Source organism: Globicephala melas, chromosome 8, assembly GCF_963455315.2.
Source record: "Globicephala melas chromosome 8, mGloMel1.2, whole genome shotgun sequence".
In the NCBI taxonomy this organism is placed as follows: Eukaryota; Metazoa; Chordata; class Mammalia; order Artiodactyla; family Delphinidae; genus Globicephala; species Globicephala melas.
This window is the reverse complement of record NC_083321.1, coordinates 448,364-475,385: the sequence shown is the minus strand read 5'-3', so window position 1 is coordinate 475,385 and position 27,022 is coordinate 448,364. Positions and strand designations below refer to the sequence as shown.

The 27,022-nt window shown below is 59.5% G+C and overlaps 2 protein-coding genes across 3 annotated transcripts; one reads left to right on the top strand and one right to left on the bottom strand.

Moving 5' to 3' along the window:
- The first annotated feature begins 3,307 nt into the window (after positions 1 to 3,307).
- On the top strand, positions 3,308 to 10,272 carry GATD1 (glutamine amidotransferase class 1 domain containing 1). 2 transcript variants are annotated; one of them, XM_030850975.3, is made up of 8 exons: positions 3,308 to 3,447; positions 4,954 to 5,030; positions 5,483 to 5,588; positions 5,953 to 6,060; positions 7,046 to 7,140; positions 7,847 to 7,940; positions 8,109 to 8,220; positions 8,303 to 10,272. In XM_030850975.3, the coding sequence occupies exons 1-8, from the start codon at positions 3,384 to 3,386 to the stop codon at positions 8,307 to 8,309; spliced, it is 663 nt and encodes a 220-aa protein (XP_030706835.1). In that variant the 5' UTR covers positions 3,308 to 3,383; the 3' UTR covers positions 8,310 to 10,272. The 2 variants fall into 2 exon arrangements, with proteins under 2 accessions (XP_030706835.1, XP_030706836.1); XM_030850976.2 differs by lacking the exon at positions 8,303 to 10,272 and having other exon boundaries at positions 8,109 to 8,224.
- Positions 10,273 to 11,263: 991 nt separating this feature from the next.
- Positions 11,264 to 20,058, bottom strand: TALDO1 (transaldolase 1). The gene is made up of 8 exons (XM_030850974.2): positions 19,925 to 20,058; positions 16,236 to 16,359; positions 14,481 to 14,588; positions 14,121 to 14,252; positions 12,173 to 12,348; positions 11,887 to 12,084; positions 11,548 to 11,693; positions 11,264 to 11,466 (listed from the first exon to the last, which is right to left on the bottom strand). Exons 1-8 carry the CDS (start codon positions 20,019 to 20,021, stop codon positions 11,434 to 11,436), a joined length of 1,014 nt encoding a protein of 337 aa, XP_030706834.1. The 5' UTR covers positions 20,022 to 20,058; the 3' UTR covers positions 11,264 to 11,433.
- Between the last annotated feature and the right edge of the window lie 6,964 nt (positions 20,059 to 27,022).

The window sequence follows — 27,022 nt, the reverse complement described above, 5'->3', positions numbered from 1 at the left end:
GTAGTTTTGTGATATCACTTTGTAACCATCTCCTGTTTCTTCTGAGGCTCAGCTTCTCGTTCATAGCATCTCTAAGCTTGAGGAATGTAGGCATGCTTCCAAAATGAGAAAAACAAAACAAAACAAACAAACAAACAAAAACAACCGCTTGGGGATGCCCAGGCTAACTTAAGTTACTTTTGTTACAGAACTGCTTTTATATTTATTTATTTGTTTGTTTGTTTATTTGGCTGCATCGGGTCTTAGTTGCAGCGTGCAGGCTCCAGAGGCCACGGGCTCGGTGGTTGTGATGTGCGGGCTTAGTTGCCCCGCGGCACGTGGGATCTTAGTTCCCTGACGAGGGATCGAACCCGAATCCCCTGCATTGGAAGGCAGATGCTTAACCACTGGACCACCAGGGAAATCCCAGAACTACTTTTAAGGTCTAAACAAAATACCAGCTATAAAAAGTATTTAGTGTATAAAGAGTACACACTGTAAATCCCACTCGAACTTACAAGGACACCTGAAAACCAGGAGAACTCAGATGGCAGCAGCGTCTCCAGGGATGGAGGCCCCAGTGGGCTGGGCACTGAGGGAGGGGCTGCTAGGATAAGCTGTGTCACACGTGGGGTCACCGTATAGGGACGCAAAAAGTGTAGGGGTCCAGTGTGCTTTCCTCTCTAGCACCCTCTCCTCTCCCGAGAGTAACTTCCCTTTGGGGACCCCACCGTGGCACGCATCCTCCGTGTGCCCGGGGGTGGGGATGCCAATGCCTCAGGATCCTGCCCTCCGCAGATATGGGCATGGCCAGGTAGGGGCCTTTGGAAATGCTCTTCCTCCAGCAGGGCAGAACAACCGAGGCCTGCGGAGGGCAGAGGTGCGGGCGGCTCGCTGCTGCGGACCCTCCCCCTGGCTGCTGCATCAGGCCTCTCTGATTCCTGGGCCTTCAGCGCACCCCTGGCCCCGAGGCTCCCTGACCTCAGGGAGGTCCCAGGGCCAGGCAGGCAGAGGCTCCCTGCGCCCCAGTGACTGGTCCTGCCGTGCCTGGGCTTCCTGTCTGGTGCCTTCGGCCCCCGGAGCCGGTGCTGGCTGTCCGAGGGCTGCTGAGAAGAGCGAAAGCCGCACCACGTCCACACGCCACGGCCCCCGCCCCCCGGCCCCGGCATCAGGCACCTGTCCCGGCAGGAGAGAAGTGCACACCTGTGTGTTGCAGAGGGCGCTGAGGGAACGTCCCTGGGATCCACCCCGGCACATGGGAACAAAAAGCCTGGGTGTAAGTCGGCCCCGCCTTCAGCCCAGTGGTACCCGGAGGTGTGTCTGAGGGGAACCCCATGCAGACCCTCCTCTGGATCCTCCCAGGTGACCGCTGCTTCCTGTCCTGATGTCCTGGGCATTGGGATGGGCCAGCTTGAGACAGAACCCACCTCCCTGTCACATCACCCCACTCCAGGCCACAGATCGCCACTGCCTGTCCAACTGCCTGATGTTCTCCAGCCAGGCCCTGGCAGCCTGGGGTCAGACAGTGGAACCAGCTGATCTGTCCTCTCAACAGTACTGCTGAAGTCCCACCCGAGGTAGAGGGACCCTGTGCCCAGCCCGCTGCCCTGGCCTCAGCCGCCCCAGCCTTTAGGGGCTGGTGCAGGGTCTGCATAACCCACAGGTGCTTGAGGTCTAAGTCTCTGGATCCACCCTGCCCAGCCTCGGCCAAAAGAGAACCTGGAGCTGAGGGGCCTTAGCCCTGCTGGGAAGAGGGATGCATCCTGGCCTGGGACATGGCCACTCTGCCCGCTGCCTGGTAGCTGGCCTGCCCGTGACACACCCACCCTGAGAGAGCCCCAACCCCAAGTCCTTATATGGGAGGCCCACTGGGCAGTCAGGTTGAGCTAGCAAAGGGGCACTCAGGGCAGTCCTTGCATGGGGTGTTCTCAGAACGGGAGAACTGGGTAGACAGTGCCTTAGTGCCCATGGGCTTTGACGGATGGTTAGGAGTTTGACGGGCAGAGAGGCACTCCAGCATTCCAGAGGTAGGGGGTGCAAAGGCCCCCAGGGAAAGGCTCAGGCGTGCTCTGAAAAGAGGAAGTTGCCAGGGGAGCAAAAGCAGGGGTGACCTGAAGCACTGGTCAGCAAGCCCCCCAGGAATGGCCCCCCACTCACCCAGCCTTGGCTTCCAGGGTGAGCAAGTTCCAGAGACAGGAATGAAATGCTGGTGCAGGACAACAGGACCTTGTGATCCCCACGTACCTTGTGCCTCAGGGTCCCAAACAAGTGCAAGAACCCAGGTTCAAGGGTGTCACAACCCCCAACAGCAGAGCCCCTGTGCCCAGCCCCCAGGCCTCCCCCACCTTCACCTGCCCCACCCAGGCGCTATTGGACAAGGAGGTACCTGAATAGCATGTAGATGATGCCAGGGGGAGGTGGGTGAGCCTACACCTCAGGTGTGACCCAGGGCAAGAGCTGTGGGATGAGGCTCAGCAGGACGGGTGGGGGCTCTGAAGGGGGAGCCCCAACCTCTCAGGTCTAGATCCTTACCAGGAGACAGTCACCAGGCCTGGGCTGCTGGCTGCAGATCTGTCTGGTCCCCAGGCCCTCCTGCATCTGCTCTGAGAGGAGGAGTCACCTGCCAGTCGCTCCCCTGCAGCAGCCGCCATCACCCCCGGGTGTGCACGGCCACCTGGCCCAGGTGTGGGCCCCGAGGCCAGGCCTGAGTGACAGGCCCCACCTCAAACGCTGGGGGTGGGGTGTGAGGGACAGGGGCCGCCCCCTGGGATGGGAACCCACTCAGGAAGGGGCAGCGAGACTGCAACCCCACCTGGGGGGCACCCCAGTCACCATGACAGGTCATCTTGTGTGCGTCCTCCCCACTGGACCCGGGGGCAGACACGGAGAGGCAGGCCACTGCCAGACCCAGAATGAGGCTTCTGGCTTGTGAGGCCCCATGCCAGCACCGCTGCCTCTGTGCCGGGTGCGCCTCCCAACTCCACATGCCACGTGGGACCCGTACCCTCGCAGGCTGGCCTGCGCGGCCCTGGACTGGGCTTGGACAGGGGAATGAACTGTGCTCCTGACCGCGGTTAGGAGTCGGGCCAGGGGGCTGCTCAGGGCTGCTGAGGGATCTGGCCCGAGAAGACCCTCGGAGGCCTCTCCTGCGGCCCCGCGCCCAAGCTCAGACCTCTCTGCGGGCCCGCCTGGGCCACGAGGCGGACGGCGTCAGAGGAGTGGCCCGGGCGGACCTTGACCTGGACTCCGACCCGGACCAGGGCTGGGAGGGAAAGGCGGGGCGGGAGGCGGGATGGCGCATGCGCCCGGCGCGGCTCAGCCCCGCCCCCAGGCCGCCGCGGCCCTTGACCTTGCCCCTGGCACGCTCCGCGCACGCGCAGGCCGCACAGGCCGTGGCTGGGCCCATGGCGTCCGAGCGGCTCCCGAGCCGGCCAGCCTGCCTCCTCGTGGCCAGCGGCGCCGCCGAAGGTGAGGCTCGAGAGGGCGGGGCGGGCGGGGCCGGGGGTCGTCCGCTGCGAGTGCTTCCGCCCGGGCCGAGGACCGGGGATGGCGGCCCGCCGCGGGTCTGGTCAGTACGCCGGGCCGCCGCTCTGGGGGAGCCGGGGAGGCGGGGCGGCGAGGGCAGTGGTGTCTCCTCCCCGCACCCTCCCCGCTGCCCGCCGGCCCGGCACACGGCCCGGAGGACGAGGGTGGGGAAGGGACGAGTCCGATGGGCTCGCGGGCGCCGTGGCTGGTGGGGCCCGGTTCTCGCCCAAGGCCCCCGGGTGCTCAGGGTCAGCAGGGGAGGAACGAGCCGGTGAGGGTGGCTGGCGCACTTCCTGGGTCCTCCCCTTGCTGTCTGCATCGCAGAGGAGTGATGAGCCCGAGGTCGAACGGCGGGAGGTGGAGAACCAGGGTTGGGACCAAGGGTCCGAGTCTGTTCCCGCCTTGACTTCTGTAGCTGCCCAGGTGGGCGAGGGAGTGAGGACCGCGGGTCATGGGGTCACAGTGTGCTGAGCCCCAGGGCCCCTGAGCTGTCCCCAGGATGAGGGATGGAGGAACTGAGGGACGCCCCCCTCCCGCATGGGGAGTTCAAGGGTGAGCCATCGAGAGTGGGGTTCAGTCCTGAAGACGTAGGTGGCTGGTCGGAGTGCAGTAAGGGTGAGGAGGGGTCGCACTGGCTTGACTGTGCCACGGGGAAGGGATGCTGAGGACATGGGGTGGGGGCACAGCTCTGACAAGGCTGCGCTCCGTGGGCAAGACGAGCGGGCCCTCCAGAGTCCCTTCAGGGGAGCCTGGGGCGGAGCAGGTGGGGGCGGGAGGGCTGGAGGAACTGGGCAGAACTGGGGAGACCGTCTTTGCCCAATCTGTGGACTCTACGATGAATGTGTATTAATTTGTAAGAGTGAATAAAGGTGAAGGCGAGTTTTCGGGATTGAGTCCCTCGACTAAATAAAGGTGGAGGGATGCAGATCACGTCCCTTTAGAAGCAGGCGTCTCTGGTGGGGGGGCCTCAGCCCCCAGCGGCCGGGAGCCTTCGGACTGGGCATGCGCAGAAGAGGCTGCACGCAGCCCCGGGGCCGGGGCGGTAGGCGGGATACGCGAGCTCGGTGAGGAAGGGAGCCAGCGTCCCCCCGGCCTGTGCACCGCGCTTCCTGCTGACACGTGCTGCGGCCCCACCTCCACGGCCACAGGCCTCGCTCACTGCCGCTCCTCTGTGGCTGCGATCGGGGGTGGGGCTGGTGCCCAGCCACTGTGGTTCGGTGCGTAGACAAGCAGAGTGTCAGGGAACCTCATGCATGGGTTTGCCTTCTGGAAAGGCCTTTAGTGGTCAGGCTGGGGAGACAGCCCCCCTCGGGGGGCCAGGGGGGCTAGGGCTGCTACCCCAGCCATGGGAGGGGTGGGCCCCGGGGTGAGATGGGGTGCGGGGCTGCTCCCCAGGGTGGTCCGGGGCCGGGAGGAGCCCTGCACCCACCGGGCTGCATCTCCTCGCAGGCGTGTCAGCCCAGTCCTTCCTCCACTGCTTCACACTGGCCAGCGCCGCCTTCAATCTGCAGGTGGCCACCCCCGGGGTAAGTCCAGCCACCCTCTCCTCCAGGACAGTGTTCCGCCCCCGGGAGGAGCCGGGAGCCGGCTTGGGCTGAGGGCCCGGGACCCCGGTGGCACCAGCTAGTTCTCTTCTCCATTTTCTGAGGCCTTTGGTCACGTGTGAGTGAGGGTGGCACAGACCTACCATTGGGAGGACTTCCCGGCCCTGGATGGTGTGGAACTCAGGGGCACAGAAGTGACCCAGCAGGTGTTTCTCACTGCACCAAGGGCCACCCTGAGGTGGGTGGGACACTTGCTTCCACTTTAGAGGCAGGAGACTGAGGCCGCTCAGGGGCAGGAGGGGGCTGGGTGTGGCGAGGAAGCCGAGGGGCTGGGTGGTCGGGTGCCTTTGTCCCGAGGCACTGCTGTCAGTCCCAGCCCTTGCCAGCATTTTCCTGAGCCAATAGCGGGGGCGTCTCATGCTGGGCTCCCGCAGGGGAAGACCATGGACTTCGTGGACGTGAACGAGAGCAACGCGCGCTGGGTGCAGGACTTCCGCCTCAAGGCCTACGCCAGCCCCGCCAAGCTCGAGTCCATCGACGGTGCGGGGCCGGGGGGGTCTGGGTGGGGGTGGTTCCAGCTGGGGTCATGGCCCCAAAGCGCTCGCCCACTCTGTTCCTGGAGCATCCAGGGGCTTGTCCCGAAGCACTGTGGCCATCCGGGGCCGTGTCCAGCCCTGCGTCCCGTGGCCAGAGTTCTCCAGCTCGGGCTGCGGGAGGGAGTTGGCGGGCACACAGAGGTGGTTGGGAGCCTCGGGAGCCTTAGCCCACGTGGGGGTAAGTGACACAATCCTGTGACACAGTGGCTGGCAGGAGCAGAGAGGAGCTGGGCTGGTGGCCGTGTAGGGCCTGGTCCCAGCTGGCGACCTCGCTGTCTGTGACTGACTGGGCTGTGGTCTCCCGCCAGGTGCCCGGTACCACGCCCTCCTGATTCCCAGCTGTCCTGGGGCCCTGGCTGACCTGGCCAGCAGCGGGTCCCTGGCTCGCATCCTGCAGCACTTCCGCTCCGAGAGCAGTAGGTGGCCCCCAGGACTGGGGTTGGGGTGTGTATGCAGATTCGTGGGAAACGGGGCTCCACCAACAGGGAGGAGAGGCGGGGAGATGCCCAGTGAGGGGCGTGGGAGGTGACGGCCATGGACTGTGGGGTTCAGGTTTTGTTGCTGGAGATGCCTGGTCATTTCAGGAGCCAGATAGGGTAGGTGTGAAGAGCCATGATTCTGACCAGTGAGCGGACAAGTTTAGACGGCATGTGTACACACACACACACACACACACACACACACACACACACAGGAGGGGCATCCCTTCCCCATCCCTCCTTCCCTGACTTTGTGCCCATCAGGCCGCTGCCCCTGTGGTCCCTCTGCCTGGCTCCCTCGGGGGCTCGTGGCTGGGATGCTTACCCCCCCAGATGGGCAGGCAGGATGCTGGCTTTGTTCCCGGTGGGGTTTGGGCTCGGAGGCTGGCAGGACTTCTGCTCTGTGGAGACGTGGCGCGCTGCCCTGGCCTGGCATTGGCGGTGATGGGCAAGTGGCTGCGATGGGGCTGGGACGCTCGTTAGGGCGTGTCCTCTCTTGGTGGGAACGGGGCCTCCTGTCCCCAGGCAGTGATTGTCTGGGCCGCCTCAGCCGTGGGAACGCACTCATGCCAGGCTGCCCTGAGAGGGAGCCTCGGAGCCAGGGGCCTCCCCCCGCCGCATTCAGAGGGGGCGTCTCCCAGGCGGGCTGCCGCGCGGTGCCTAGAGGCCAGGTCGGGGCCTGGAGCCAGGCGGGTGGTTCTGCGGGGCAGAGGGTGGTGGCGCTCCGGTGTGACAGGTGGCCTGGCACCCGACTTCCTCCTTGTACCTGTTTCTTGGCCACGAGAACGACTTGAGGGGATCTGGGCTCTAAACAAATCCTAGTTCTGAGTTGTATCTGGGGAGGGGAGCCAGGGAAGTGGAAATGTTGGCAGGGGCCTGGGCGGCTTCCAGTGCCTCACTCTGGCCTTGGCCCTGCTTCCAGAGCCCATCTGTGCTGTGGGCCACGGCGTTGCCGCCCTCTGCTGTGCCACCAATGAGGACAGGTCCTGGGCGTTCCAAGGCTACAGCGTCACGGGGGTGAGTGCTGCAGGGCTGCTGGGCTGTGGGTGGGTACGGAAGATGTGCACACGCATCGAGAGCAGGCGGACTGGCTGGGGGCCTGCTGGGGGGCCCAGGGTCCCCTCCGGTGGGGGCAGCAGTCATTTGCCCAGCTGGGGCTCTTGGTTACCAGCATGGGGCAGGGGTGGGGAGCAGGGGCCCTTCGGGGCCTTGTTTCATGCCTGTTGAGTATGTCACTCCTTTCGGGTCCAGGAAGCGGTGCCGCCACTTGGGCAGAGGGCCCGGCTGGACGTGGAGCCAGAGTCCGGGTCCTGGGGCAGGTCTGGGGGGATCTGCCGGGCGAGGACTGAGGCCTAGGTGCGGGGGCTGCACGGGGCCGGCCTGGCCGGTGGCTGGGAGAAGACAGGAGGAGAGGGGCAGGGGCTCTCCTCTGGGGGGGACCTCGGTCACCACCCCTCGCGTGGCTCTGTGCTCGACCCCCAGCCCTTCTGCTCGTTGAAGGGCTCTGCCCTGAGGTCACCTGCCCGGCTCTTTCTGGTCACCCGTGTGCCCCGATGCTGGGCGAGGCGGTGACAGGCAGCTCCCGCCCTACGGTGGCCTTGTCACCTCAGGCCACCCCACGGCGGGAGAGCCTCAGCCCCGGCCCCTGCTGCGGGCCCTCCACCCTCAGCAGCCCCCACGTGGCAGGCGTGGCCCCCTGAGCCTGGGTGCCCTTTCCCCGCAGCCTTCCGTGTACGAGCTCGTCCGGGCGCCCGGCTTCGCCCACCTGCCGCTGGTCGTGGAGGACTTCGTGAAGGACGCGGGGGCCTGCTTCAGTGGTGAGTGGGGGCCCTGGCCAGGGCCGCCTGCAGGGGCTGAGTGTCCAAAGGACCTCGGGGGCCAGCCCTTGACCACGAGTCCCCGGCCTGGGAGGGCAGGTGCGGGAGGGTCTCGGGAGCTGGCCCAGCACGTGGCCTGAGGCCTGGGCCCCCGGGGGTCTCCTGCAGCCAGCGAGCCTGACGCCGTGCACGTGGTGCTGGACCGCCACCTGGTCACTGGCCAGAACGCCAGCTCCACCGTCCCGGCCGTGCAGAACCTGCTCTTCCTCTGCGGCAGCCGGTGAGGGGCCTTGGCCTGGGTGGCGGGTGGGACGCTGCCTTGTGACTGGCCCCTTTGCCTTGACCTGGCCTCCGTCTCGCAGGAAGTGAGGTGGCCCCGAACTGAGCCCGCCAGCGGATGCCACCACCTCCAGATGTCCCGGGTGTCCCCAGAGGCAGCTGGACTCTCAGGCTTCCGGGAACCCCGTCTTCACGACACCCCAGCCTGGCTTGCTGGGGGCTCTGAGGATCCTCCCTGAGGGGTGAAGGCTCTGGGGGAAGGGCTGAGCCCCCACCCTGCAGAGTCTCCTCAGGGAGGGGTGGGGAGTGCCGAGGGCCCGAGCATTCTGAGTGCCCCGCAGAGGGTCGGCTGTGGGGTCCGGGCTGGGGTCTTGGCTCCTCTGCCCGTCCCTGTTCACCCTGGCGGGGGGGGGGGGGGCGGGCAGAGGCTGAGCCTTCCTGGAAGCTGGGTGGCTGCCGGCTGGGATCCCAGGGTCCCGCTTCTGTGCTGAGGCTCCTCCCAGGCCTCCCTGCGGTCTCCCCAGGGCTTTGGGCGTTGGTGGGGGCTGGGTGGGGAGGGGCCCGCTGGCTGCTGCTGAAGAACCTGCTCTCACCCTAACCCTTGCCTAGTGCACGGTTTCAAATGTGATGGCGACCCCGTGTTAAGGCCAGGATGGACCTTGGGGTGGATGCTGCAGTGTCACCACGTCCCTTCTGATGTTGAGAAACACTTTTAATTGTGGATACAACACACGGCCCTGCCCAGGTGGCCTCGGGTCCTGACGGCCGAGCCTGGTTTTGCAGCTGCTCTGCCTGTTTCAAGGTGGACGTGACGGAGCCGAGTTCCACTTGGAAGGAGGCCTTGAGTGGGGCTGGCTGGGCTGGGTTGGCAGGGGCGGCGGACAGTCCTGGGGATGCCAGGTGGCTGTCCAGCCAGCCGAGTCCCAGTGCAGCCTGGTGGCTCTCCAGCTTCCCCAGGGCACCTGTCCTGGCCTGTGGCCTTTGGCTGGGGCCTCCTGGAGCCGCTCTGGCCCCGTGTGTCACCATCCTTGTCTCAGCCTGACTAGCTCTGCCGCATCCAACCCCTCAGGACAAAGGAGGAGGAAGCAGGGCGCCCGAGTCGGAGGCGATGCTCCCACGTGCTCCTTTCTGTCCGGCATCTCCCGGCGTCAGGGCCCCTGCCACCTGCTGGCCTGCTCTGTGCACACATGGGGCCTAGGCAGCCCCATCGTTCATCCCGTGTTTGCAGTCGCCACATCACGGAGTCATGGACGTCTCTGGACAAAAAGTTTTTTTCAAATGATGACGCCTTCTGACTGTGCAGACCAAGACCCAGGCGGGCTCTGCGGGGGCCCCTCCACAGCCCTGCTCCCTGGTCGCTGATGCTTTCTGAGTCTGCCCCACTGGCTGGTCCTGGGTATGCCAGGTCCAGGGCACTGGGGTGGCCACTGGGTGGGTGCAGGTGCCTGTGCCCCCGGGGGCTCCCCACATTCCCGGGGTGTTTAAAATAGACCCTGAGGTTTATCCAAGAGAAAGAAAGACCTACAACTCTACAAAAACAGTGCGTGAACATCTGTGGTGTTTTTCGCGATAAGCTGTAGCTTCCATAAAAGGAGCATTCTTACTACTGGACGGTATTAACGTCCATGCGGTGGACCCTTGGAAGCAAGCTCAGCAAAGGAAGCCAGACAGATACGAAAAACCCAAAAACTCCATGTGGGCCGGTCATTTGTGGCTGGGAATGGGGGCAGATCAGGGGACAAGCATGTTCTAAGGTGCTGGCCGCACAGAGTTGTACCTGTGAGCAGGCGGGCTTCATGTCCGTCACTGGCATCCACGGTCTCCATCCTGAGGCCCCAGGCCAGGCAAGATGGTGAGCTGAGACCTCCACGCCCTCCTAGGACACAGCCCTTTGATCAGCTCGGGGGAGGGGGCTGCAGGGAGCCTTAGCCCCCTGACCCGACCTGGCCAGGCAGCTGGGGGGCTGGGGGCGAGAAGCCCTGCCCACCTCAGCAGGTCCCTGTGCTACGGCACCCAACCCAAGGCCACCCCCTCAGCACCAGGATCGGCGGGGGGGGGGGGGGGGGCAGCCTGGGCAGGCTAGGTGGCCCGAGGGGTGTGGCCCAGGGTGGCACCTGTCCCCGGCTGCTCAGCACTGCCCCTGCGTTTGGGGAGGGTGGCAGCTTCAGAACCGCAAGTCCCAGCCACCTGCTCCAATGCCAGCAGACGGGGGTTCCAGGAGCCCCACTCACTTGCAGGGAGCCGTGGGGAACAAGCCCAGCCCAGCAGGCGCCCCCAGGGCGGGGGTGGGGGGCACAGGGGCTCCCCGTTGACCCTCAGCCAGACCCAGGGCAGCGTCCCACAGGACTGTCCTGACACCTGGCTCCACTGGTGCAGGCCTGGAGGGTCCGCCGGGGCCCCTTCCACCCACCTCGTGCTCCCAGGCAGTGTCACCCAGACCCTGTGTCCCCCCCACCCCCAGCTTCGCTGTTCCAAGAACAGAGGCTGGTCCCAGGGGAGAGGAAGGGGCTCCCCTGTGGACCACCCATCACCGCCCCCCACCAACCCCTTCCCAGAAAAATCCAGAGGGTGCAAGTGAAGTGTCTTCACAAGCTGTGTGCCCTGCCTCTGCTCGGGGTTTGAGGCTTGGAAGTCCTGCTCAGCGCACGCTACGCTGTCCCCACAAGGTGGCGCCATCGCCCCACCTGTGCCTCCGCCCCAGGGCAGCGTGGAGCGGCTCAGAGGCATGGGGGCCGTCCCAACAGGTCCGGACGGCCGGAGGCTCTGACGCAGAGGCTCCTCTCTGCGGGCCCAGCCCCCGCACAGCTCCAGCGGGCCCCTGGCACCCTCCCACCCAACTGCGCAAGCACAGCCTACAAGCCCCGGGGCCGTCGGGCTCCAGACACAGAGGAAGTGCTCAGGCAGTCCCTGCCTTCTGTGTCCAGGCTCCCAGAAGCAGGTGAGGGGCTGTCACCCCTGCCTGGAGGCCCCCAGGGGGCTCTTGACCCAACCCCGCCTCCATCGGGCCAGGCTGCAGCCAGCGAGAAAGGACGCACACACGGAACGAAAAGTGACACCTTTAATGCGCTGAGCAGAATTTTACATAAAATCAGAAATCTGTGATTAATCCCCGCTCCGATTAGTAAAAAAAATCCAAGATTCGTCGCAAGGCATATGTGCAATTAGGCCCCAATTCAAAGTCGGCGGCATATCTGGTCCAGCCTCAGGTGCCAAGCTATTTTCCGTTCTCCGCGCTGAACATTCGTTCCTAGAGACAGAAGTGTGAGCTGGTGCGCTGTCCTCCCCCGCCCCGCCCCGGCCCCTCCCAACCGTAACCCCGGGCTCTCACCCTCAGCATCCGCTCCAGCTTCACAGCGTCCGCGGCGAACCTGCGGATCCCGTCCGAGAGCTTCTCCACGGCCATGCGGTCCTCGTTGTGCAGCCAGCGGAAGGCCTTCTCGTCCAGGTGGACCTTCTCCAGGTCACTGGCCTGGGCTGGGGGAGGGCATGCGCCGGGGCCTTGGGCTCAGAGCCGCCCTAAGGCCCCTCCCTGGCGCGGCCCCCACGGCAGGTGGGCTGGACAGCAGGTGAGTGCAGGCTGGCCCTGCGGCTCTAGGCTCCACACCCTCAGGTGACGGAGGCACCGGTGTCCCCATGGGGGCCTTGAGCGGGGCGGGGGGCTTCTTACCTGCCTTGACCGAGAGCGTGGGCGCCAGCTTGCTGTGGTCCTTGAGCAGCTCCCCCAGGAGCTGGGGTGAGATGGTGAGGAAGTCGCAGCCCGCCAGGGCCTTGATCTCGCCCGTGTTGCGGAAGGAGGCGCCCATGACGACGGTCTCGTAGCCGAACTTCTTGTAATAGTTGTAGATCTTGGTGACGCTCTTCACTCCTGGGGAGACATGCCCGGAGCTGCCACGCCGGCCGCCGGCAGCAGACAGCGCAGCACTCCTCCGCCCCTGCCTCCCAGTGCTCCTCACCGGGGTCCTCCAGGGGCTCAAAGGACTTCTTGTCCGTGTTGGCCACGTGCCAGTCGAGGATGCGGCCCACGAAGGGGGAGATGAGCGTCACCCCCGCCTCAGCGCAGGCCACGGCCTGGGCGAAGGAGAAGAGCAGCGTCATGTTGCAGTGGATGCCGTGCTGCTCCTCCAGCTGCCTGTGGGCGGGGGAGGGCGGCATGAACAGCAGGGACACAGCGAGAAACGCTCGCGATTCAGTAACTGCAAAGGCAGGAACAGGGTCGCCCCATCCTCGTCAAGAGCAACTCTGGGGCTTCCCTGGTGGCTCAGTGGTTAAGAATCCACCTGCCAATGGAGGGGACACGGGTTCGAGCCCTGGTCCGGGAAGATCTCACATGCCGCGGACCAACTAAGCCCCGTGCGCCACAACTACTGAGCCTGCGCTCTAGAGCCTGCGAGTCACAACTACTGAGCCCGTGTGCCACAACTACTGAAGCTCATGAGCCTAGAGCCTGTGCTCGTCTACAAGAGAAGCCACCGCAATGAGAAGCCCGCGCACCGCAAAAAAGGGTAGCCCCCGCTTGCCGCAATTAGAGAAAGCCCACACGCAACAAAGACCCAATTCAGCCAAAAATAAATAAAATAAATTTATTTAAAGAAAAAACAAAACAAAAAACCCCCCAAAAAACTCTGGAGGAACTTCCCTGGTGGTCCAGTGGGTAAGACTCCACGCTCTCAATGCAGTGGGCCCAGGTTCGATCCCTGGTTGGGAAACTAGATCCTGCACACATGCTTCCACTAGGAAGTCCGCAGGCCTCAACAAAGCCCCGGCATAGCCAGAAATAAACAAACAGATATTTAAAAAGAAATATGTGTGGAGCTGAAATTAGTTCGTTTTACTAAAAACAAAACAAAACAAAACTCTGGAACATTCACCAGGGCTCTCTCTGGCTAATGAGTTGTGGGTGACCAGAACTTCCTTCATCAAACCAGCAATTCAAAACAGGGACAAAGGCAAGAGGTTCCCTGAGAGCCACAGGCCCGGTCCCTCACCTCGTCACAGAATCAGCTCCGACCACAGCGCCATCCTGCCTCAGTCCCGCCCGGAGCCCGCGGCCTCCCCAGCCCCACTGCTCCCCCTCGCCCTTCTGGGTCACCCTGCAGAAAGTCAGTCACCCACGTGACATCCTGGGGTCGACCGTGAGAACAGGGCCCCGGCCCCACTCTGCAACATGCCGGGACGTGGACTGTGACAACTGAGTCCCTGTCCCAATGGACAGTTTCAGAGGCACCTCTGCTGCCTGGCCGCAGAAAGGTGGTCAAGAAGTGCATCTGAGGGGGGCACAAGGCAGCCTCGACAGCCGACACCATGACCACAGCACCAGAAACTCCGCCCTCCAGTGTGCGCCCACCAGAGACGGCACCAGAGCTCGAGCACATGTGCTCACAGCAGCACTACCCTCGACAGCACCAAAAGCAGGACAACCACGCGTCCCTTGAAGGATGGACTCAGAAAATGCAGTGTATACACACGAGCGAACAACAGCTTTCAGAGGAATGCAGCCCCAACACACGCACAGCATGTGTGAACCTTGAACACGTGCCTAGCAAGGGAAGCCAGACACGAAGGCCACGTGCTGCACGATTCCATCACGCGGAAGAGTCCAGACAGGTGCGTCCAGAGGCAGAAGGTCGCAGGAGGGGAACAGATAACACGGGGACCCCGCTGGTGCACAAGGGGCGCTTCCAGGACAGCCGTGCATGGCCCTGCGGGGCCGGCGCCAGAGCAGCTCCCTGTCTGTACCTGCTTCTACCTCCTCCGCACTGAGCACAGCTGCTGGGAAACGACTTACGTTCTGTACACGGAAGACGACGTGAGGACAACGTGTGGCATCGCACGGGGCCTGCTCCCCAAGGCCCACCCGGGACGGGCAGTCCCCACCAGCTCCCTCCTCACGGGGACACTTACTTTCCAGCCTGGATTCCTTCCCAGGTAGACGACAGCTTTATCAGAATCCGGTCCTTGCTGATCCCAGCCTCCTTGTACAGGTCGATGAGGCGCTGGGCGCGGGCCACCATAGCATCCTTATCGAAGGAGAGCCTGCGGGGGCAGGGCCGTGACAGGGGTGCCCAGCAGCCAGCCAGGGGGTGCGTGGCATGCCCAGCTCAGAGCACCTTAGCAGGACTGATATTCAAGCAGGACCCGGGGACGAGCAGCTCATCGTGGACCAGCAGCCACAGCAGCACCTGGGCGCCACGCGGGGAACCGCGGACTGAAAGCAGCTGCCGCCCTCTGCCCGCGTCACCTGTGTCAGCCCTGCGTCCTTACCTTGCATCCACTTCTGTGGATACGCGGCCTGGAATTTTCTTCAGTATTTCTACTCCAAACAGCACAAAAAGTTTATCAGTAGCATTTGTAATCTGTTCCTCTTGTGATCTGAAATTCCAGGGAAACAATTAGGCTAGAAGCTTGTTAGATTTAAATGCACAGGGTTCTACAAAACAAATTCTGTTATTCATTTCCCAAATTCTTTTCCCTTCATCTTTTTTCTTAAAATAATTTTTTTAAATTGTGGTAAAACACACATAGCATAAAACTTATCATCTTAACCTTTTTTTTTTAACCTTGGCCATGCCACACAGCTTGCAGGATCTCAGTTTCCTGACGAGGGACTGAACCTGAGCCACGGCAGTGAGACTGCAGAGTCTTAACCACTAGGCCGCAAGGAAACTGCCCCATCTTAACCTTTTTTTTTTTAATGAGGTTTGTTGGGTTTTTCTTTTTTTAACTAATTTATTTTTGGGCTGTGTTGGGTCTCCACTGCTGTGTGCGGGCTTTCTCTAGTTGAGGCGAGCCGGGGCTACTGTTTGTTGCGGTGTGTGGGCTTCTCATTGTGGTGGCTTCTCTTGTTGCGGAGCACGGGCTCTAGGCATGCGGGCTCAGTAGTTGTGGCTCGTGGGCTCTAGAGCGCAGGCTCAGTAGTTGTGGCACATGGGCTTAGTTGCTCCCCGGCATGTGGGATCTTCCCGGACCAGGGCTTGAACCTGTGTCCCCTGCACTGGCAGGCGGATTCTCAACCACTGTGCCACCAGGGAAGCCCTATCTTAACCATTTTTAAGTGACTAGTTAGGGGCACTGAGTGCATCCACATCGTGGTGCAACCATCCCTGCCTTCCATCTCCACGTTTCATCCTCCCAAACTGAACCCCTTCATCTTTGGGGACGTGAACAGAACAGTCTTTCCAATCTCTTTGAAGCTGCCTGGGCAGATGAGTAAGGTACATGATGCTGTTCCAAAATGGACCAGAAAGATCTCCAGCCCGCGTGTCACGGGCTGGACACGGGAGCAGGGCCAGTCTGGTGACCACTAAGGGCACCACCTTGTCACCGATTCCAGGAATACCAAGAAGGGACAGGGAAGCAGCCAGGATGGCGGGGGCAGGGCGGCCCAGTGCAAGGAGCAGCCATCTCACACACACCTGCACACCGCCTGACCTCAGCACACAGGAGCACCAGAAAGGGACAGGCCAGCCCAGCGTGGCTCCTCCCAGAGGCCACTGTTCCCTGCAGGCTCACTCTCAGCTGAGCTGTATCGCCCAGATGAAAATTTAAAATGACATCCAGCAAAGGCCAATCTACGGAGAGGAAAGCCAGTCTGTGGTCACTGGCAGAGGCTCCAGGGAACCTTCTAGGAGGTGCAGATGCTGCAGCACTGCATAAACTGACCAGAATGAATCGGACAGCACACTAATGAATCTCACTCCAGCAGAACTGCTAAAACATAACAAAAAGCCAGAGAGCAGGTCCATGGTTGCCAGGGCTGGGGAGACTGACTGCAAAGCGGGGAGGGGCTTCTGGGGTGGTGTCTACATGTTCCTGCAAACAAAACTCAGTGAACTGTACTCGCACAATGGGTATCGCCTGCTACGTGTAAATAACGTGTCGGCTATTTCTTTCCTGACAAAAAGAAACAGGAAAGCAGACAGCATTCCCTCCCTGAGTCTAAGACACCTGAGAACTAAACTCAGGGAGGGCAGGAAGCAACCAGACCAGCTGAGGGCTGCTGCCCAGACCCGCACTCACCCGCCCAGCCTCCGGCCGTGGGCGACGGCCTCCTCCACCAGCTCCTGGTAGGTGGGCATCTGCGCCGCGGCTAGGATCAGGGACGGGTTGGTGGTGGCATCCTGGGGCTTGTACTCATCGATGGCTATAGGGAAATAATTGTGGAAAGCAGGGAAGTAAGTGGAGTGCTCGCTTCCAGCCAGCAACCCGCGCCAACCCCTGTAAGCCCTAAACGTGTAAACAGAGTCAAGCATGTCTTCTGAGCCAGGGTGTGGCCGCACTTCACACGGAAGGCTGGCCAAGAGGCAGCTGCGTGCACGATGAGAAAGCAACAGAGACTAAAGCCAGGAAGCAGATGTGCCAAGGGCCCAGAGCAAGAAGGGCAGTGGCTGCCTGACAGCGTCGTCGGCACCAGGTCTGTATTCTCCTTTAACACACTAGCACCTTCTTGGTAACCAGGCTAGGAAGTCCAAGGAGTCTCGTGGCCCAGGCTCACGGGGTAGCACAGAGTTCACGTTCACCAAACTCAGCTTCCAGGATTAGCTGGTTCAGTAAGCTGATTGGGCAAGTTAGTATTGTCAAAGTATCTTCTGATGACAAAACTACAGAGATGGAGAACAGGAACAGGGAAGGGGGCGGCTCTCAGGGCCGAGGCAGGTCTCTGTGGCCGGGGAACAGCTGTGTCCTACCCATCCTGGTGGCTACAAGAACCTATGAACTATAAAACTGCCACAGGGGATGCCCCCTCCTCTATGCAGGTGGAAACCGGTGGACATGGAGCCGGCCTGAAGCCTGTTCACGGTGTCATGCTAGTGCTAAGTTCCTGGTTCTGATGTCACCACGGCCACACAAAATGTCACCACTGGGGGACGATGGGACTCTATGGGCTAATTTTGCAACTTCCTAAAAGTCTATAATTATTTCAAAATGACAAGTTAAGAAAAAGTACTCTGGAGCAGAACTTACACAGATGTGTTGAAACCCAGAGTAATGCACTGAAAATAGTACCTTTCATCATATAAAATTATCCCTTGATAAAGCTTTTAGCAAAATTAAAAACAAAACCAAGGGGGCTTCCCTGGTGGCACAGTGGTTAAGAATCCGCCTGCCAATGCAGGGGACACGGGTTCGAGCCCTGGTCCGGGAAGATCCCACATGCCGCGAAGCAACTAAGCCCGTGCGCCACAACTACTGAGCCTGCGCTCTAGAGCTGGTGAGCCACGACTACTGAGCCCATGTGCCACAACTACTGAAGTCTGCACGCCTAGAGCCCGTGCTCTGCAATAAGAGAAGCCACCGCGATGAGAAGCCCGCACACCGCAACCGAGAGTAGCCCCCGCTCGCCACAACTAGAGAAAGCCCACGTGCAGCAACGAAGACCCAATGCAGCTAAAAATAAATAATTTTATTAAAAACAAAACAAAACAAAACAAAACCAAGACCTATCTAGGGTCAACAGATGGACTTCAGACTCCACGGACCCTTAAACTGAACGCAAAACCGGGCGTGGGGCGTCGTTCTGGGAAGAGCATCCACAGCTTTGACTGTATTTTCAAAGAGGCCCACGACTCCCCGAAGGTAAGAACCTTCAGTTCATAAAGTGACCAAAAACCGAATTTACAGGAGCTTCCCTGGTGGTCCAGTGGTTAAGACTCTGTACTTCCAATGTAGGAGGCCGTGGGTTTGATCCCCGGTCGGGGAACTAAGATCCCACGTGCCAGGCGACACGGCCAAAAAATAAAAATAAAACAAAAAACCCCCAAATTTACAACTATGTAAGATTTATGGATATACATTATCAACAAATGTATTTTTTAATAAAGTTCTTAACATTCACTTAGAAATCTTTTTTCTCTAAATTTATTTATTTATTTTTGGCTGTGTTGGGTCTTCGTTGTGGTGTGTGGGCTTCTCATTGCGGTGGCTTCTCTCGTTGTGGAGCACGGGCTCTAGGCACGTGGGCTTCAGTAGTTGTGGCTCACCAGCTCTAGAGCGCAGGCTCAGTAGTTGTGGTGTAGGGACTTAGTTGCTCCGAGGCACGTGGAATCTTCCCGGACCAGGGCTCGAACCTGTGTCCCCTGCATTGGCAGGCGGATTCTTAACCACTGCACCACCAGGGAAGCCCTCGCTTAGAAATCTTAAATGTCAACACTTGGGCTTAGATATTTCTAAAAAGAAAGAGGGGGGGAAAAAAAAAGCAAGCATTCCTCAGGGTCCCTCCTGCCTTGTTGGCCCTACACTGACAGGTGTAACAAGACCAGCCATCCTGCGGCTGCTGCCTGGTGAGACCCGACAGGAAACAATATAGACCAGGGCTTTGTCAGCTCACAAAGATGGGAAATTTTCCATGCTAAGAAGGTGCAGAAATACATGCCGCCACTTCTCCAGCACGCTCTGTCCTAGTGACGTCATGCCAGAGGCCTCAATCAGGGAGGGAGGGGGCAGAAGAAGACCGCGGCCTCCCAGCGAGCAGGAGCTGGAACCTCCAGGGCCCCCAGCTCTGACCAGGCGGGGACCTTCTGGCAGATGGTTTACAGTACAGGTTGGACTCAAGCCCATCACTGTTTCCAGCGTTTATACTGAAGCAGCTAAACATGCTTACTCACTCTCCTAGACTCTGCTAGATAAAGACTTACTCTTACCAAAGAGGAATTAAAGCCTGTTTCTCAAGTCACCATGAGAAAGCAGAAAAGAGAGGAAGTCCCTTCCGTACTGTGTGCCCCACAGCACTCGTACCCAGAGAATTTCATTATTTTCCTGAAAATCTTAATTGTTCACAGCCTAACAGAATGGAGGTTCACCTAGTCTGGGTTTCCACTGCAGAGGGAGGAAGAGCTAAGTCCCCCAGCTGCCTGCAAGGAACGTGATTCAAAGCCAGGAAAATCTGAATCTGGGACAAGCTTTGCTTTCCTCGGCGCATGGGGTTTTATCCCCGCAGCTCCTTGGCCCAACGTGGTGAACGTCTAATTGGCCCGCACGCGGCCGCAGGCACCAGCGTGCACAGCTGTCCCCTGGGTAGGGGTGGAGAGTGTGTGCAACACGAGGTTTCAAAAGCAGGTGGTGTCATTCTTAGTTTCTGGTCTTTCTGGGTCCAGAACTAACTCATGTTCCTGCTCAGCGGTCAACATTCGCGCAACAAAACTACCCCGTGTAACCACAAACGGTCCGCAGCTCCGAGGCGGACCTGGAGTCTCTCCCCAAATCAAAGCATTTGGACACTGTCCCCTGACGCACTGGCGGCTCACGGCGGGCTCCCGCGAGCTACCAGCAGCGCGGAGGGGACGGCGGCCCCGGGCCGAAGGCGAAAGGGGGCCGGGCACGGGTGCCGAGGGCGGGGAGCGAGGGAGAAAGGGGGCGGGAAACGCGGGGGCGGAGAGCGAAGAGGGGTCGGGGCACCGGGAACGGGGGGGAGAGCGAAAAGGGGGGCGGGGGGCGAAAGAGAAGGGGTACCAGGAATAGTGGGGGCGAAGGAGGGAGCCGGGGTGAAGAGGGCGGGAGGCGAGGGAGAAGGGAGCGGACGGACCGGGTAAGAGGCGCCGAGGAGAACCGGGGCCAACTTCGCGGCCGGGGAGGCCTGGTGGCCCGGCCCGCCCCTCACTTGCAAGCTCGCGCCCCCGGCACCTCGCCCCGCCTCCCCTCACCCCGGGGCCGGCCGGCGCTCAGCGCGCACGAAGCCCCTCTCTCGGAGCTCGGGGCCAGCGCAGCCTCACCGTGGAAGTCGCCCGTGTCGGCCACCACGGTGGTGAACTGCTTGAGCTGGTCTAGCACGCTCTCCATCCTCTGCCGCTTCACCGGGGACCCGGACATGGCGAGCTGTGGCGGGAGCGGACGGCCCACAATGCCCCGCGGGCCCTCCCCGCTGGCGCGGCCAATCCGAGCGCGGCGCCGGAGGGCGGGCCTGAGCGCCTGCGCCCGGGCGAGGCCCCGCCCCCGAGACGGCGCCCCCGCCCCCCGGAGCTGTACCTGACTAGTGCGGCTGAGGTCTCCCGGAAGATGCGCCTCTAGAGTGGTGACCCCGGAGCGATACGCTCCCCGGGGCGATGTGTCCCCAGGGCGGCGCCCCCGGAGCGACGAGTCCCGCCGGGAGAAGCGTCCTGGAGACGGTGCCCCGCTCCCGGGGCGGTGCCCTCAGAGCGTTGGTTTCCCTCGGAGGGATGCGGCCCCCCGCAGCTGTGACCCCGGAGTGATGCCCCCTTCCAGTGATTCACCCCTCCAGTGATGCTCCCCTCGGGGCAGTGATACCCGAAGTGATGCGCCCCCTCCGGAGCGGTGCCCCCCCTGGAGCGAAGCACCCCCAGGGATGCTCCTCGCCCCCCACTCCCCGCGAGGAGTTAAGGCTGAGGGTTAAGCAGAGTCACAGGGAGACCTAGACGCCCCAGACCCTGCATCTGGGCCGAGGCCTTCGGGGACCATGAAAAGGGCCGCTGGGGCTGTGGGCCTGGGTCTGGGTTGCCCCCCCCGTTTCCCAGCCCTCCTGAGGCCTGGGGCGCGCAGGGTGCACGTCCTCCCTTCAGGCCTGGCTGCTCCTCCGAGCCCTCCTAGGTCAAACTGGGCCTGGTGCCTGGGGAGGAGCTGGGAGAGGTGAGGTGGCCTGAAATCAGGGCCTGTGGTTTCATTTTCCAGAGCCCCAGGATGGGCCTTTGATTCTGGAAACCCACATCTGGGAATCTGCCCCAGAGAAGTAGTACTAAGTTCAGAAGTGTGAAATAAAATTCACACTTTATGGCAAGACAATAAAAATTAAAACACGAAACATTTTCTCTGCCCTTTGGCCCCCTCTCTCCCCTCAGTGTGCATTGTGTATCTGCATTAGGCATGGACCACCCTCCCCCATAGGCAGGAATACCTGCTCAGGGACTTCCCTGGTGGCGCAGTGGTTAAGAATCTGCCTGCCAATGCAGGGGACATGGGTTCGAGCCCTGGTCTGGGAAGATCCCACATGCCGCAGAGCAACTAAGCCTGTGCACCACAACTACTGAGCCTGCGCTCTAGAGCCCATGTGCCACAACTACTGAATCCTGCGTGCCTAGAGTCCGTGCTCCACAGCAAGAGAAGCCACCGTAATGAGAAGCCTGCGCACCACAACGAAGAGTAGCCCCTGCTCGCCGCAACTAGAGAAAGCCCACGTGCAGCAACGAAGACTCAACACAGCCAAAAATAAAGAAAGAAAGAAAGAATCCACCTGTCAATGCAGGGGACACCAGGTTCAATCCCTGGTCCAGGAAGACCGACATGCTGTGGAGCAACTAAGCCACAACTACTGAGCCTGCACTCTAGAGCCCGCGAACCACAACTACTGAGCCTGTGAGCCACAACTACTGAAGCCCACGTGCCTAGAGCCCGTGCTCCACAACAAGAGGAGCCACTGCAATGAGAAGCCAGCGCACTGCAAAATGAAGAGTAGCCCCTGCTCACCATAACTAGAGAAAGCCCGTGCGCAGCAACAATGACCCAACGCAGCCAAAAATTTAATTAACTTTTTTTAAAAAAAGAAAGAAATACCTGCTCAACCATAAAGAGCAGCATTCTCCTAGCATCAGCAAGACAACTCCTTAAAAGATAACATTTCTTCTTGACCTTGTAAGGGGCCACAATGACACTTAGGTCTGGATCGTGTAAACTGTCGATAATACATCATTTAATATACAGCCCTCTGTCTCAAAACACTTGTAAAACTGTGCCTGGACTTCTAATGGGTGGAACAGTTCTTGGAGCTTTCTGAGGGACTATTCCTGAGGTTATAATCCTCAATTTGGCTCAAATAAAATTTTCCATTTCTTTCTTAGATCAACTGATTAATTTTTCATCAACAGAAGGTGTCCCAAGAGAATTAAGTACGAAATCAGTCATAGGAAATGTAACTGCTGGTTGTTACGAGATTGGTTGTCTTTCTTTCTTCGAATTGAGTTCTTTGTATATTCTCGATTAAGTCTTTTGTCAGATGTGTATGTATTGCAGATATTTCCTCCAAGTCTGTGGCTTACCTTTTCATTTTCTTAACAGTGTCTTTGATGAGTTTTAATGTTGCTGAAGTTTAATGTATCAATTTTTAATTTTATGGTTAGTGCTTTTTTTTTGTATTTTCTCTTAAAAAAAAAAAAGTCTTTGTGTACTCCAAAGGGACAAAAATATGTTCCTATGGTTTATTTATTTTTTGCGGTACGTGGGCCTCTCACTGCTGTGGCGTCTCTCGTTGCGGAGCACAGGCTCCGGAAGCGCAGGCTCAGCGGCCATGGCTCACGGGACCAGCCGCTCCGCGGCATGTGGGATCTTCCCGGACCGTGGCATGAACCTGCGTCCCCCGCATCAGCAGGCGGACTCTCAACCACTGTGCCACCAGGGAAGCCCCTGGTTTCTTTTTTTTAAAATAAATGTATTTATGTATTTATTTATTTATGGCTGTGTTGGGTCTTCGTTGCTGCCTGTGGGCTTTCCCTAGTTGCGGTGAGCACGGGCTTTTTGTTGCGGTACATGGGCTTCTCATTGCAGTGGCTTCTCTTGTTGCGGAGCATGGGCTCTAGGAGCACAGGTTTCAGTAGTTGTGGTACGTGGGCTCTAGAGCACAGGCTCAATAGTTGTGGCGCGTGGGCTTAGCTGCTCTGCGGCATGTGGGATATTCCCAGACCAGGGCTCGAATCCGTGTCCCCTGCATTGGCAGGCGGATTCTTAACTACTGCGCCACCAGGGAAGTCCCCCTATGGTTTCTTCTAGAGACGTTTCAGTTTTGGCTTTGATGTTAGGGTCTTTGATGAATCTCAAATTGGTTTTGTCTGTGTTATGAGGTAGATGTCAAGAGTCATTTTTCTCCACTTGTCTTATCACTCGTTGAAAGGACATTCGTTTCTCCACTAAAATGCAAAAATGGGAAATACAATTCACAGAAAAAGAGAAATTCTATTCATCAGAGAAATGCAAATCAAAACCACAATGAGATGTCTCCATTCTCTCCCTCAAATAGTGAAAATTAAAAAGCTGACAATACCAAGTGCTGGTGAGGACGTGGCGCAACTGGAATGAACATGCCGCTGTTGGGGATGCAAAATGGCACAAAAAGAACTGTTCGGAGAACAATTGGGTGTTTTCTCATAAAGTTAAGCATGTACTGGGAATTCCCTGGCAGTCCAGTGGTCAGGACGCCACGCTTCCACTGAAGGGGGCACGGGTTTTATCCCTGGTCCTGGTCAGGGAACTAGGATCCCACAAGCCTCGCGGCATGGTCAGAAAAAAAAAAAAGTTAAGCATGCGAACCAGTCCCCTACTCCTCAGAGAAAAACATTTGCACAAAGATTTGCACACAGATGATCACAGCAGCTTCACTGATTAAAGCGCCAAACGGGTAACAACCCAAATGTCCATCAGCAGAAGCTCCATGCCGGGGAGCTACCTGACCATGAAAAGTAATGGGCTAGTGACCCTGCAGCAGCTCAGAGAAATCCCACAAGTGTTCTGGTGAGTGAAAGGAGCCAGACACTAAGGATTCCATTTCTGTAAAGTTCAAGAACGGGCTGACTGCTCATGGTAATACCAGTCCCCACAGTGGCTGGCTCAGGGGAGGCCAGAACAGAAGGAGAAAAAGCGTTATCCGGCCGAACTTGGGTCTGCTCGCCTGCCGAGCAGCAAAGCCAATCATCTGACACGGGGCTCTGGTGAAGGAAAGTACAGCGTTGACTGCAGGGCTAAGCAAGGAGAACGGGCAGCTCCTGCTCAAAGACCCCAGCTCTCCGGGGGCCGGATCAGCACGTGGACTTTCTTCTGATTGGTTGGTGATGAGGTAACAGGGTGATATTTCAGAAATCTCAGTCATCAACCTTCTGGTTCCAACCAGTCCGGGGTCTACAAGCTTGTGGTCTGCAAGTAAGTCACCATCCACCCGGGTTGCGAGCGTCTTAGTTCCTGAAGAACAACTCAAAGAATTCCATCAGATTGTTGTGAAAATCCCTTGAGGAGGAGCTAAGGTTCAGTTCCTGAGTTCAGTTCCTGAGCTGACTGTTGTCTCTACTTTTCTTGTTTACCTGCTTCTCCCTCACTTCCCTAATTAGTAACTGCCTATCCCTGCTCTTTGAACTCAGGAAGGGCTTGGGAGGCTAGAGCCTTTTTCTACAAACAGGAAATGAGGGACACGGAGGGGCTTTTGTACCCGGGAGGGCCTGCAGGGTCCTGCTTGGTTTCAGAAGGGGGACCAGGGAGTTTCCTGGGGTGGTGCGAGTGTTCTCCAGTCGAGGTTTCGGAGTGAGGCAGGACCACCAGCATCACCTCCCCCTGGGAACTGTCTGAAAAGTCTGTTTTCCGGCCGCCCACAAGGCCTTGCTGTTGCTGGTGCAGGCCAGGGTCTGAGAACCTCAGCTCTGTATATTTAAAGGGCATTGGTCACTCAGAGTAGACAAGGAACAAAACACAACAAAATACAGACCCTCGGAAACACCTGCCTGGCATCTACTGGTTCCCAATACAAGACATCCTGGGGTGGAAGGTTGCAAAGATGTGGGGCAGAGTCTGCTGGGCAGTTGCCTGGGGGGGCGTCTCTCCAGGGGTCCCTCTCTCTGCCTTTTTCCCACATGGGCCCCACCCAGGGGAGGGGGGAAAGGGGAGACTCCTTGGCCTCAGCCCGATTCAGATTTCTGTGGGCTGAATCTCAGTTGATGGTGGCCCATTTCCCAGAGGTGCAGACGAGTAGCTGGGCCAGGCAGGGGAAGGGGGTCTGGCCAGGCCGGGGCTCCCGGGGCCACGGTCACTTCCAGGCGCTGCGGGACCCGGGCCAGGAGGGAGGTGCCGAGGAACCTGGCCCCTGACACCGTGATGACTCAGGGAACACCAGAAGTTCCTTCCAACCTTGTGATGAAATACAATTTATATTTTATGGCAGGACAAGAAAAATGTAAAGATAAAACTCTTCTGTACCTGCTCGGGCCTCCTCCCTCCCCTTTAAGGTGCGTTGCGCATCTGCATTAACCAGACCTCCTCAGGAGCCCACATTCCTTCTTAACCTTGTAAAGGTCACCTATGACCCATTACTTGCTTTGTACGCTTTAGCCCTGCAGATCTGGGTTGTGTAAACTGTCAACACATCATGTAACCCTTTGTTTCAAAAACTTGAGCCAAAGTTTCAAGTTTCAAGAGGTCTCACTGTGCTTTGACCTCTAATGGGCGGAACAGTCCTCAGAGCTTTCTGAAAGACTGTGTCCTGGGTTATAATTCTCAGATTGGCTCAAACAATTTCTTTTTCTATGTCATTCTTAGATTGACTATTGATTAATTTTTTCATTGACACTAATGTGGAGGGCTGTGCTGTCCAGGGAACTGCACCCTGGCTGGTGTTTACCATGCACTGAATCGGAGAAGGTGGGATGCATCTGTGTGCAAACCTCAAACACCATCCACAGCTTCCCTCATCCCCATGATTACCGGCTTTGCCATTAAAACCCCCAAATCACCACCAACACTGCCAGTCACCGGGGTGCATCCCAGGGGCACTGAGAGCCTCGCTTCCCACGTATGTTGGGCTCGGGCTGCTCTGTGGGTCCGAACTCTCGCTGGAAGGCCGGCAGTGCCAGGCCTGGACCGAGAGTGTGCCCCGCAGGAGGCCAGGAGCAAGGGGGTGGCTGTGAAGATGGTGAGGAGTGATGGCTGACGTCCCCCTCCACCGACTCCATGACCTTAGGGTGCTGGTGTGGCTCAGGAAGGGGGCCTCTGGAGCCTGGAAAACCCACAGGTGCTGTATGACTACATGGACGCTCTAACGCAAACCTAGCCGGTGGCTGCGTGAGGCCAGTGGCAGGTGTAAGTTTGGGGAGACGAGGTACAGCTAAAGCCTCAGGGTCACAGAAGGAGCGAAGTGTGGAGCGAGAGTGGGGGCTGGGGATAAGGGCCTCGGGGGGCCAGCTGGCCGGCTCTGACTGCTCCAGAGGGGGCCCGGTGCCTGGCTCAGCCCCTTCCCAGGCGGTGGAAGGTAGGGATAACCCCAAGGTGCTCTTGCACGGGCTGCAGGAAACCTCCCAGGAGCCTTGGTGCCCCCCCCACACCGATCCCTGGGGACAGGCCAAGGGTCAGGCTGGGTCAGTGGGCAGTAGGCTGCCCTGGGGAGGTCCAGCCTCACTGCAGCCATAGGGCCGGCGTGTACAGGGAGGGCTCCAGGACTCCTGTTCCAGCAGCACCAGGACTGTCCTGTGGCCCAGCCAGGGCCATGGCACCATCCACTGGGAAGCCGGTCGGATGCCTGGAGGCAAAGAGAGGGTGGCAGGGACAAGAAAAGCGGCTGCCTAGATGCCAGCGAGGAGCACATGGGGCAGAGGCCGTGGGCCTGTGAGTGGTGGGGGCATCAGGGAAGGCCCCCCTGAGAAGCTGGCCTTTGAGCAGATGCCAGGGTCTTGGGGAGAGCCAGGCAGGGTGCTGCGGACGGGACACAGCCAGTGCAATTGCCCTAGGCCAGAGTCGCCCCCTGTCGTAAGAGGTGTACGAGGTTGAGGTCTGGAGGAGTGTGGGGGGGGTCCCAGTCCTCCCTAAAGACTCGTGTCAGGAGCCTGGGGGGCTGGGAGCGGAGGAGGGATAGGACTCAGGTTTTAAAGGTCCCTCTGGTGCTGTGTTGGGAGCAGACTTAGGGGCAAGGGTGGAAGCTGGAAGCCGTGAGGGGCCACTGCTCTCCCTGGGGGCAGGGACAGGGACCAGAGGTTGGTCATGATGGAGTGGGTGCACGGTGGGGAGAGGATATGTTCTAGGCAGCCCCTGACTGCCCGTTCACCCTGGCCAGGCATGACAGTAACCACCTGCACAAGTTATCTTACAACAGGAAGTCCTAGTAAGGAATGCAGAAC

What these genes read in the sequence shown, in the direction of transcription:
- GATD1 (XM_030850975.3), top strand. Translation starts at nt 3,384, where the DNA reads ATGGCGTCCGAGCGGCTCCCGAGCCGGCCAGCCTGCCTCCTCGTGGCC. An exon ending in TGCAGGTGGCCACCCCCGGG is followed by an intron (nt 5,031 to 5,482) that starts GTAAGTCCAGCC and finishes GGGCTCCCGCAG; the next exon opens with GGGAAGACCATGGACTTCGT. An exon ending in CAAGCTCGAGTCCATCGACG is followed by an intron (nt 5,589 to 5,952) that starts GTGCGGGGCCGG and finishes GTCTCCCGCCAG; the next exon opens with GTGCCCGGTACCACGCCCTC.
- TALDO1 (XM_030850974.2), bottom strand. Translation starts at nt 20,021, where the DNA reads ATGTCCGGGTCCCCGGTGAAGCGGCAGAGGATGGAGAGCGTGCTAGAC. An exon ending in TCCACAGAAGTGGATGCAAG is followed by an intron (nt 14,253 to 14,480) that starts GTAAGGACGCAG and finishes CTGCCCCCGCAG; the next exon opens with GCTCTCCTTCGATAAGGATG. An exon ending in GAAGGAATCCAGGCTGGAAA is followed by an intron (nt 12,349 to 14,120) that starts GTAAGTGTCCCC and finishes CCCCGCCCACAG; the next exon opens with GCAGCTGGAGGAGCAGCACG.